This window comes from Barbus barbus (genome assembly GCF_936440315.1).
Source record: "Barbus barbus genome assembly, chromosome: 37".
NCBI lineage: Eukaryota > Metazoa > Chordata > Actinopteri > Cypriniformes > Cyprinidae > Barbus > Barbus barbus.
The window spans coordinates 11912179-11924093 of record NC_136715.1 but is presented as its reverse complement, the minus strand read 5'-3'; the positions used below and the strand labels follow the sequence as shown (position 1 = coordinate 11924093).

Here is an 11915-nt window from a genome sequence, read left to right as displayed (position 1 = left end):
ATCCCATCAGCAGTCATGGACAAGACGAGACAACCCGTATTGGGCAATAGCTGGTGTCTGGTTACATATGACTAAGAGACAGGGATTTAACCACAAATTGAAAATGTGCATGTTGGCGTGGGAACTTGTCTCTTAAAATAATGTGCTTGCAACAAATGAGGTGCTAGCAACAGAGTATGTGAGCAAATTTTTAATTTGTCCTATTAAAAAGAGTTGCAGTTTGGCCTTTGTTTGGTAAAATGTGTGGCTGTGTGTCTGAACAAAACCGGTCTCATCACAAGGATCTTTTCACATCACTTCAGAGGAAATCTGATAGTTCAGTGTCTCTGACTGTGAAGTAAAAGTATTTATTACATGAAGAGGACCAGGAGGTGCTTGACACTGAATGTGCAGGAGTAAGTAAAACCGTACACAAAGCCCACTTTTAAAGAGTGCTTTTCTCCTGAGGGAGCATGGCTTTGCTCCCAGATATCTAGATTTTACAGCATGAAAGCACACTAATGAGTCTCTGTTTCATGTAAAATTCTTGACTCTAAAAGAGTGAATGCCTTGGAATTTAAATAACATTTGACTCCTCACCTGAACTAGCTGCACTAACAGAAAGCATGATATTTACATTTACATTTCTGCTTTGTCATTTTTCATTTAGATGTATATTTGATGTTGGATATGGATACTAGGTGGACTGCTTCTGTGTGTACTTCAGGGCATGGGCATGCATGCTTATAACTTGGACTATAATTAGCATGTTCATGTGAGGAAAAAAAGGAAATTCCATGCTTGTATCTTACAGTTAGCTGAAAATAAACTGTAAACATCTAAATATTGAGGTGCAAGTGTTTACTAAAACTAGTAAATATGACCGGATATGCATGGTTAACCTTCCTTTTTATGTTTGTATTACGGTTACAGAACACGGTCTGCATACTGAGGTTTTGTCAACCACTGAGAAGAGGTATTCATATGTATAATACAGATAAATGTAAACTTGTGAAATAAGAGCAGAAAATATTGGTTTGTGCTGTTGTTACTTCACCTTGTGGCCTTTTTGTCATATTTGTTTTAAATTCCTCCAAAATGAGAGGCACCATGAACCCCTCCGTCATGCATGTAGCGGCACATATGGAAGAAGTCAAAGTTTCCATGTGTAGACTAAAGAGTAGAGCTGACCGAGCGGCAGTCATTAAGTGGAAAACCTGAGGCAAAGTTTGGAAAGGAAGTAAATGGGCTCATAAATCCACAGTATGTCTGCTCATGTCTCCCACACTCATCTGTATACTGTGATCAGGATATAATCAACTTAATTTCCCTTAGTCCTTATCCTCAAATCAGTCAAATTAAAAATGTAACTTTGAGTTATACTAGTTTATGTCTTATTGTCATATGAAGTTTTTTTTTATTGTTTATTTTGGTACAACTTTTGGTTTATTTTGGCTAACTTAATATATACGAACCTTTATAACATTATTTATTTTAAGTATTAAGTATTAAACATTAAGTAGTAAGTAGTTTTCCATGTTAATTTTACTTCATTCCAGTCATGCAAATCTCATGTCTTTCGGCAGTACTTGACTTCATCCTAAACTCAAAAAAAAAAAAAAAACTTTCCCTCTATCTTTCTCTCCACTTACTAGCTTGTACTTATTTAAACAATGACTGAGACTTGGTGTTACGAGCACTTCCTCTGTCTGATTGCCTCTTCAAGATTAATCGCTTTTTGTATTCCCCAATTGTAAGTCGCTTTGGATAAAAGCGTCTGCCAAATGACTAAATGTAAATGTAAATGTCACTAGTAATATAAGTCGTGACGTATTGTCTCATAAATCTCAGTAATATAAATCTCAATATAAGTCGTGAGGTATTGTCTCATAACACTCAGTAATATAACTTTTTTTTTTGTTCTTCAGAAATTGAACAGCAGTAGTAATGCATAACCATCCTTTTATGTACATACTTCTAGTTCGGTAGCTTGCAGCATCATAGCAAATTTAAGAAAAGTCTTTTTTTTCTTCCCTACCGTTCTACATTAACGCTTCACACTCCACCCAGCAGGTGGCGGAGATGCACCAAAGCTGGTTTACTAACAGCCATTAATCCAAAAGAAGAACAAGAAGAAGAAGACGCATCATAGCAACGAAAACAGCGACTTTCCTTCAAAATGGCAAGTACATTTGAGCACTTAAGCTTGATAACGGGTGCTTATAATCGAAAGAACATGTTTTTGTCTCGGTTAGGGTTTTTTTGTGGGCTAACTTTCATTGCAGGGCTCGAGTACGTGAAATATAATACATAAAACTAACGTTAGCCTAGGTTACAGTTAGGGATGTCAATAATCAATAATATAAATTGCAAACATATCTACAAACACATATTATAATTGAAGAAATTCTTAGAATATCAGATGAAGAGACTTACCTCAAAATTGTATTTTGGTTTTATTTATTTAATGTTTAGTGCAAAGCATAAATTCAGCAAAATTTTGACTCAAACTATACTGCACAATAATCGATCTAAAAAGACAAGTTAGACTAGTTAATATGAGAGAGCTCACTGGTGCAGTGTCCTGCTCTCCTCCGGTCCAGCAGGCGGCAGTAACGCAGAACAGGCCGTTCACATCATACATCTAGTTCCGTAGCTTGCAGCATCAATCCAAGCAACGAAAACAGCGATTTACCTTCACAATGGCAAGTACACTTTAGCTCTTAAACGTGATAATATATGCGTATAATCGAAAGTACATGTTTGTCAGCTCGTTATTGTCTCGATTAAGGTTTTTGTGGGCTGACTTTGACTACAGGGCGTTGTCATTTAAGAGATGGCACTTCTAACCCGCTACTGCTCGAGTAAATATAGTTAACAAAAGCAAAAAATATATATATTTTTTAATGGATTTTATAGAGCGGTTACTCCTAAGGATATTAGATATTAAGCAATGACATACAACTTTTTTCGTGTTACTTTTGCCGTTTTAATCGCTTGAGCGTTTATGTTGCAGGCTGAGGTGGAAGAGACGATCAAAAGGATTCAGAGTCAGAAAGGAGTACAAGGAATCATCATTGTTAATGCAGAAGGTATCCAGCAAATGAGAAATGCTTGCAGACGTTTTAGTTTGGGTGCAAACGATGTGCGTCATTGGCAGCATGACATTGATAAAACAAAGAGATCTTTGTTGTTATATCTGTAGTATTTCTATGTGCTTTTTAAACAGGCATCCCAATCAAAAGCACTCTTGACAACTCAAGCACAGTCCAGTACGCCGGTAATGTCCACCAGCTGCTCATGAAAGCTCGGGGAATGGTGAGGGACATCGACCCTCAAAATGATCTCACCTTTCTCAGAGTTCGATCAAAGAAGAATGAGATCATGATTGCTCCAGGTAAAGAGATGTACACTTTTGAAATGCATAAGTGCAGTGATTCTCAACAAACTTCCAAGCCAGACAATGACTTAAAAGGATTTAAATCTGTGTACATTTTTTAATTACAATAATAATAACTATTAAATGAATAGTTCACCCAAGAATGAGAATTTGCCGAAAACTGACTCACCCTTAGGTCATTGTATATGTAAAAGAGTTTGTTTCATCAGAACAGATTTGAACAAATGTAGCATTACATCCCTTGATCCTCTACAGTGAATGGGTGCCATCAGAATGAGAGTTCAAACAGCTGATAAAACATCACAACAATCCACAAGTTATTGTCACGACTCCAGTGACGCAAGAAGCTGTGTGTGTTTAACAAATAAAAAAAATCTTGTCTGAATCAGGAGAGAAATATGCACTTCACAAAGCATTAATTAATGAACTGGAGTTGTTTGGATTACTTGTGGATTATTGTGCTGTTTTTAATCAGCTGTTTGGACTCTCATTCTGACGGCACCCATTCACTGCAGAGGATCAAGGGATGTAATGCTAAATTTGTCCAAATCTGTTCCAAAAAGGAAACAAACTCATCTACATCTTGGATGGCCTAAGGGTGAGTAAATTAAGCAAATGTTAATTTTTGGGTGAACTATTTATTATAAAATGTGAAAACAATTAACTTTATTAAAGCTTCAAGTGACAAAGGTCACCACTGGGTTAGTGGGCCTGTGAAGCTATTCTACATATGACAGGATTTGACTAATCATGTTATGTCTTGAAGTTAATAATTATATGTACAGTTTTCTTTTTTTGTAGATGAAGAATATTTTTTTAATATTGAGTAATATTTTCACGCAGTCAAATAGCTGCCAGCAGACTTGCAGACCATTTGAATGTCAGATGTGATGTTTAGGACTGACTGTGTGTTTTGCTAAAGAGTCTCATCCGTTTGTTCATAAAGTGTGGTCTGTATCTGGTGTATCAACACTGTGTGTATGTAATGTATATCAAAGACTATAGAAATACAAAGACGGTTCACTTCTATATTTCTGAATGGGAGAAACTGCAATGTGCAATTTGGCAGAATAGTCCCCCCTTTTAAATGAAAGAGCCAATCATTGATGGTAAAGTCACTGCGTCACAGCTGCCGCCGTTAGAAGCTCCAGTTCCTATCCACATTATTTTTCAACGTGGAACTAAGTCGTTTTCTGTTAATGTTCGAGACTTCTGGTTCATTAGCCACTGTGGGGAAATAACGAGAAGAATAACGAAGTGCAGTAAATGGCTGTACAAACCAGTGTGTTCATAATTAACATAATGCATTAAAATAATATGGTAAGACACACCGGACTGCAGTATCAAGCAGTAAAATGAGCTGTTTTGTAAAGCTAAAAACTTCTCGATTTCAGATTTTGTTACTGACTTGAAATATGTAATTTAATTGCAAGTTCAGTGAGCAGTTTTTGAGTTTTTCAGGATTCCCCATTCACGTAAATAGGACTTGGTCTTGTTTGAACTGCCCGGAGACGTTGCAAATATGGTCGCAGAGTGAATACACTTTCCTTGAAAGGGACTTTGTGTATATTTCTATTCAGAATACAAAAACCTAAGCAGATGTGAGTTGTGTATGACACACAATTGTAAATAGACTGATGAATATGATCATAAATTAGTATTTTATTCTGTTTTCTCCACAGATAAGGACTATTTCCTGATTGTCATTCAAAATCCTACAGAGTAGTTCTGAATGCTTCGTATTTGTGTTGCTGTAGTATTTTTTCCTTTAATTGATTGCCAAAAGTGTTTCATTTCATGTTCTAGGAAAGTTTCATCTTATTACAGATATTCAGTTTATACTGCTCTTGCTTATCATTCCAATATTTTGCTCTTTGTTTTGTAACTTATTGCTCTCTCATATTCTCTCTTTTGCAAATTCTCCACCTGCTCATCATCTATAAGCATCAACATGACACTGACATGCTGTACTTGTTTATTCTAAAAAATGACAATAAAACAATAATGCATTTCCTTTCATTTATTGTTTTGCCTGTATATTTTCATATAGAATGGAAAGATGAAGTCAATGTGTTGTTGCCATAATGTAAAACTGTTTAGATAGATTTGAATGTATATGAACTATTGATCTATTAAATGACTTATAATGTTCAAAATACTTAATAAGCTATCATAAAGAGTTACTAGAATGCAGAATAGGTACAGAAACTTAATTTATAAGATTATGATACATACTTGGAAAATATATTGTAAGTTTATGTGATTGTACATGGGCCTATACTTTAACTGGGTGCTCTGTCCCTTTAAATCCTGCTATGACGTCACGAACTTTAGTACATTGTCTGGAGCTGTTTTGCTTGCAGTGAGTCAGGAGCTCGAGAAGAAGCCAAGTCGACCGAGAATTCAGCATATAATATAACGACTTTTAGTTAATTTTGATCACATTCAAGTCCAGTTATGCCATCCGACAGACCCTTCAAACAAAGACGGAGCTTTGGTAAGACGAGTTTTGTTCGTGCTGTGTCAGCACAAGTGTGTTTGTTTTTGTCCCTAGCCTGCTAGCAGCTGAGTGACACACTTTACAGTTTCCTAAAAGGCCTCATATGCTTATGAAATGATTTTAGAGATATTTAGAGAGAAGATTTAAGTAAAACGGGTTTTAACCAAACCGACAGAGGTCAGTTGGTATCCAGTGAGCCAGCCTGGCCCACAGGTCTTCTGTTTCAATAACAACAGCTTTAATCCACAGATGATTTGTTAGCGATCATATACATAATATACACGTATTTTTATATTGGTGTATTGTCGACCATATTTGAACTGCCAGGTATTGGGAAGATTAACATCTGTGATATTAATTTACAGATAAACGTAAACCGATTAATTTAATCAGCTGGTATAAAATAAAGCAAGCAGTTATTTTATGAATATATATATTGTGATTAATAACAACATGAAAGAAATGGACTGACATTAGTGTTGGTGAAATGATGCTGTAATCTGAGCTCTTTCTCATATAGTCCAGACTAAGTGTGGGGTGTGGGGAGGGAGGAGCATAAAACCCTTGCATAATCTTCCTAAACATAACAAAAACAACATATCTGCTGTTTTAAACATATCTGTAAGTGTCCAGGTCAATGTGTTCTGCACATTTATTGGGATTATGTAATTGACATGAATGACCCTGACATGGGATCAATGAGTTGGGGCTTTTAATCTGTACCAATAAGCAAGCTGGCTTGGTGTTGTGATTTAGCATTTGACACGCATGTTTTTTTTGTTTTTTTTCAATGTTACCAATGTGACCCAATCATTAGAACAAAAAGATCAAATTGGGTTACTCTGGTTAAAATAAGAGTACTAATCCCCCATATTTTATATGCCACAAACTCTTTGGGAAGAATGACTTTTTATATTTATATATCTTATATATGTTGAAAATAGAGTGGGGTATGTCAGACAGCAAGGAAACAACACAACAGCAATAAGCAACCCTTACTAGTTTCTTATGCATCAGGAATGTTTATTGCCTGTTTCTGCTAAACAGGTTTTATGTAAGTGATGCAAATGCAGTTGCAATAGTGTTTTGAGGGATGAGGGATAGCTACAGTGATTTCAATCATGTGTGCGTCTAGTTACATAAACACATCCTTGTGTAGCGTTGTAGTCTATGATCATTTAAAGTGCTAACTGTGTAAATGAGCATATTAAATCTTAGTTTTTTTGTTTGTTTTTGTTTTTCAGCTGACCGTTGCAAGGAAGTGCAGCAGATACGAGAGCAACATCCGAATAAGATTCCGGTGAGAAACTCTTTCAGCTTATGGATAAAGTGAAGTGAAGAAGGACCGTATTGCTTTCAAGATATTACTTGCATATCTTCTTTTAAGATGCTAAGATTCTTCAAAGGGGGCCTTAAGATAATTTAAAATGTTTAAAAAACTAACTTTAAAATAAGCTAAAACAACTAAAAATCAATATATATTTCATATTTTAATTAAGGGTTACCATGATCTTGGGAAACCAGGATATGTGAGAAAGCAAATCAGTTTTTATTTTTGGTTTTTGCAATTTTGTTATGTTTAGTAGTTTTTTATGTGGTTGTATAGTTTTTTTACAATAAGAAATGTTGCCTTGGAAAATTAGCTGAAATACATTCTTCAGAATATTTTATTCTGATATTATTGTTATCATTTCAGTTAATATTTATTGTATTTCAATGACGATTTTTTTGTGTTTGTTTTTGTTTAGTTAACCCTATTAACCCTGGAGGAAGCCTAATTTTAAAAGTGTGATTTCTAAATGTGGGAAAGTCATGTCAAACTCCACGGGCATTGCTATACTATGAATATACTATACATGTAAATATTTTCAAAATATATACTGTGTGTGTGTATTTATACATGCATAATAAATAAACACAGCACACATACATATATTACATAAACAAAAAACTTTTATTTTGGATGCGATTAACTGTTTGACAGCACTGGAAAATACATTTTTCTAGTCATGCTCAGGTAGAAAGTAAGAGTTTTTAAAAAATCCATGTACTTGATTCTTATCCAGTAAATCTAAAACAACTATATTTTTTGATTAAATGTTGTGGACAATTTGGATCCTTGGAGTAAAAGTGTTTTAGAAGCACTGCTCTAGACCCATTTCAAGACAATGTCAAGAGACTGTATCAGTTTGTATTGTTAATATTTCTTCTTCCAGGTGATCATTGAGAGGTATAAGGGAGAAAAGCAACTTCCCGTCTTGGACAAGACCAAGTTCCTCGTCCCCGACCATGTTAACATGAGTGAGCTGGTAAAGATAATCAGGTAAACATAAGATCCAAGTTTGGACCTTTAACATTTCTTTTTTTTAATTTTTTTTACTTGTTGAATTTTTAAAACCAGGTTGTTGAGTGTACATTCCTGCATGACTTCACTGAGAAATGCAGAGAGCTTTTTTTTTGTTTACTCGTCTGGTGGGGGAGGAGAATGCAATGGTGTGCCAAATTTGAGTGTGACCCTGTCATCCACAGGGGACTTCTGCGAATGCTTTTAAACAGTTTGAACTTGAAAAAACGTTTGCACAACATCCACATTTTCTGTGGTGTATTATTTTCATATGTCCATTGTGGTGTATTATTTTTAAAACAAGACTCTTGCGAGCTAAAGTTTCCTCTTAAGGGAAGCTTGTAGATCAGTGTTGCCTTTCAGGTATTTTAACACAGACTCAGTCAGATGATCAGACTAAGAACATTTTGTTGGACTCATGCTGCCTGTCATAGTTAATAATTCTTGGCTGCGAGTCGTGACTGCTTTATTATTCATAGTTCAGACTCGAAGTGATTATTAGAATTTAAAGGCAAAGTGTGTAATTTCTGCTGCACTAGAATCACAATTTACATGGCGGTTAACAAAATAAATACTCTCATGCATATTGCCTGGCTATATTATTGAATCAAAGTATTTTTGACCCTGGACCACAAAACCAGTCTTAAGTCGCTGGGGTATATTTGTAGCAATAACCAAAAATACATTGTATGGGTCAAAATTATCGATTTTTCTTTTATGCCAAAAATCATTAGGATATTAAGTAAAGATCATGTTCCATGAATATATTTTTTACATTTCTTAGCATAAATATATCAAAACTTAATTTTTGATTAGTAATATGCATTGCTAAGAACTTCATTTGGACAACTTTAAAGGCGATTTTCTCAATATTTAGATTTTTTTTGCACCCTCAGATTCCAGATTTTCAAATAGTTGTATTTCGGCCAAATATTGTCCAATCCTAATAAACCATACATCAATGGAAAGCTTATTCATTCAGCTTTCAGATGATATATAAATCTCAATTTTGCAAAAAATTGACACTTAAGACTGGTTTTGTGGTCCTGCTTTTTCATCTTTTTGGCACTTATTATGGATATGGGAAGATTATTTAATGGGTTTTTTTTTTAATAACGTCTTACACTACCATTCAAATGTTTGTGGTTGGTAGGATTTTCTGAATGTTTTTGAAAAGTCTCTTATGCTCAACTGCATTTATTTGGCCAAGAATACATTAAAGGGGTGGTTGATTGCGATTTCACTTTTTTAATGTTAGTTGGTGTGTAATATTGCTGTTTGAGCATAAACAATATCTGCAAAGTTACGTAGCTGAAAGTTCAGTGGAAACGGAGATAGCGTCTTTGAAAATCATTGCAGTTTAATGCCTATAAAAACGCCTCATAGGGACTACAACGAGTTACTTCCCGGGTTCGTGACGTAATGAACCCAGATAAACCCAGATAAATTTCATACTGTAAATGTATCAAAGCTTCCTTTTTGATTAGTAATATGCATTGCTAAGAACTTCATTTGGACAACTTTAAAGGCGATTTTCTCAATACTTAGATTTTTTTTGCACCCTCAGATTCCAGATTTTCAAATAGTTGTATCTCGGCCAAATATTGTCCTATCCTAACAAACCATACATCAATGGAAAGCTTATCTATTCAGATGATGTATAAATCTCAATTTTTAAAAATTGACCCTTATTACTGGTTTTGTAATTTACTTCCATTGTAAGTATCTCACTGTAAACCAGATTTTTGGCCTTTTTTTTTTAAAGAAAATGTAAAATCATGGTTTGGTGAGGCATTTTCAATCTTTAAAAAAAAAAAAGATTTTTAAAGCAAAAGTGTGAAGTTTATTAGTTTTAAAACTCGTGTGAAATTTAAAGCTGTTTAAATGGTCATTTATTCAGTTGTATAGGACTTTTATGGCAACAAAATAGCAAAATTGGATATAACTTTACACAAGTTTTTGATTTTGTAAAAAAAGTGTTTGTTTTTTTCCACACAAAAATTATATCAGGCATATTGATTATATAATGAGTATTTTAATGTTTACTGAACCCTGAATATACCTTTAAATTTGACTTGAATGTGCATGTTTTTGTCATTATAATCGGTGATCAAAATGTCTCTGTTTTCCAGGCGTAGACTGCAGCTCAACCCCACCCAGGCGTTTTTTCTTCTTGTCAATCAGCACAGCATGGTCAGTGTGTCCACCCCCATTTCTGAGATCTACGAACAAGAGCGAGATGAAGATGGCTTCCTCTACATGGTTTACGCCTCCCAGGAGACCTTTGGTTGCTAAGCAGGCCACTCGACCTTTGAGGGAGGGACAGCAGAGGGAGGGAGAGACGTCAACAGGAAGCAGGCTCACCCAAGTATACCTATCTCTCTCTCGCCATCATCCCTGCTCCTCCCTTGCTGGTATGAAACAAAATAAAGCCGTTGATTCTTTTCCATGTGACACTACAGTGCAAACCACAGCACTACTGTAAACACTATTCAGACCCTTTGACCCAATTTAAACTTTTGTTGTTTTAAACTAAACAAAGGTTTAGTAAAACTTTTATTTAGTAAACTAAAGTTGTTTTTTATAAGCTCAATGTAGGTATTACACTGTTAATGCTTCGTATTTGGCCCCAGTTGCTTTTTTCCCCTTGTTATTTTTAGGCCGTTAAGTCAAAGAATTAGTAACACCTGTTCCTTTAAATAGATGAGTGTTTTTTTTTCTTTATTTTAGGATTAATTAGCTTTTTCTGTCTGTTTGCTTGTAGTTATTACCTTTTTTTTACTTCAGAATTAAGTGCTTATTCAAACCAATGATTAATCATAATGCAGCATAATTCTCATCAAATGTCCTGTCAGGCCCATTCTGTGGTTCCCAAAACAAAACTGTAAGGAGACCAATGGCTCCAAAGGTGTAGTTATAAAAATTAATTGAACTGTCAGAGGGTTTCTGAAGCCTTTATGAGCCTGTGTTTATTTCTGGGCTCCTGTGTAAAAATAACTCCTCATTCACTCATCGTAGAATAAAGATACTGCCTGACGGTAACTGTACTAAAAAGCCACATTGATCTGTACTGTCCACATGTGAGCCAGAACAACATCTGAAATCTTATGGCATACAGTAATCTGCAGTCAGACTCGCGTAATCTTTAGTAGATGCGAATAAATTGCTTTTTTGCACAATTAAAACATCTAAGAGGACAACTATTAGAAGTTCAACAATTATGGCACATAATTGTATTCTCCTTTTATATTTGTTTTTTTTTCTCCTGTGTCACAATACGAGCTGTATGCCTTCTGTTCAATCTCAAATGAAGGGATAGTGATGCACTACTTTGCATGTTTTTTCTCAACTTTTTTTTTAGATTGATTTATGCTATAGATTTAATTATTTCAGCTTTATTTATAGCAAAAAAAACTGAAAGAATTTGTAGATGTTTTGAAACCTAAAGAAAAAAACCGAAATATGTCTATGTATGTTTGAAAAATGTGTATATAAATCATTGTATGATTGATGTGATGTTATGTTTTTAATTTCTAGACATATATAAGATGATATATTGTCCAGTACCATATATGACCCTAACAAGGTTCATCTAGGGGGGAAAAAAAGTATATACTATATATATATATATATATATATATATATATATATATATATATATATATAAAATATATAATGCATACTCTTCCATA

At 34.6% G+C, this 11915-nt stretch overlaps 2 protein-coding genes across 4 annotated transcripts; both read left to right on the top strand.

Annotated features, from left to right (window-relative positions):
- Positions 1–2049: 2049 nt before the first annotated feature.
- Positions 2050–5540, top strand: dynlrb1 (dynein, light chain, roadblock-type 1; the record flags this gene model as incomplete). Of its 3 annotated transcripts, none has more annotated exons than XM_079395837.1 (4): positions 2050–2161; positions 2996–3071; positions 3209–3376; positions 5062–5397. In XM_079395837.1, the coding sequence occupies 4 exons, from the start codon at positions 2159–2161 to the stop codon at positions 5103–5105; spliced, it is 291 nt and encodes a 96-aa protein (XP_079251963.1). In that variant the 3' UTR covers positions 5106–5397. The 3 variants fall into 3 exon arrangements, with proteins under 3 accessions (XP_079251963.1, XP_079251962.1, XP_079251961.1); XM_079395836.1 differs by having other exon boundaries at positions 2145–2684; positions 5062–5540; XM_079395835.1 differs by lacking the exon at positions 2050–2161 and having other exon boundaries at positions 2987–3071.
- Positions 5541–5702: 162 nt separating this feature from the next.
- On the top strand, positions 5703–11734 carry map1lc3a (microtubule-associated protein 1 light chain 3 alpha). Its single transcript, XM_079396092.1, has 4 exons — positions 5703–5876; positions 7124–7179; positions 8096–8202; positions 10356–11734. Exons 1-4 carry the CDS (start codon positions 5837–5839, stop codon positions 10516–10518), a joined length of 366 nt encoding a protein of 121 aa, XP_079252218.1. The 5' UTR covers positions 5703–5836; the 3' UTR covers positions 10519–11734.
- The last annotated feature ends 181 nt before the right edge of the window (positions 11735–11915 follow it).

Excerpts from the sequence above, each read along its gene's own strand:
- map1lc3a (XM_079396092.1), top strand. The coding sequence starts at position 5,837 with ATGCCATCCGACAGACCCTTCAAACAAAGACGGAGCTTTG. Across the intron at positions 5,877-7,123 it reads CAAACAAAGACGGAGCTTTG|CTGACCGTTGCAAGGAAGTG; the intron begins GTAAGACGAGTT and ends TTTGTTTTTCAG. Across the intron at positions 7,180-8,095 it reads AACATCCGAATAAGATTCCG|GTGATCATTGAGAGGTATAA; the intron begins GTGAGAAACTCT and ends TTCTTCTTCCAG.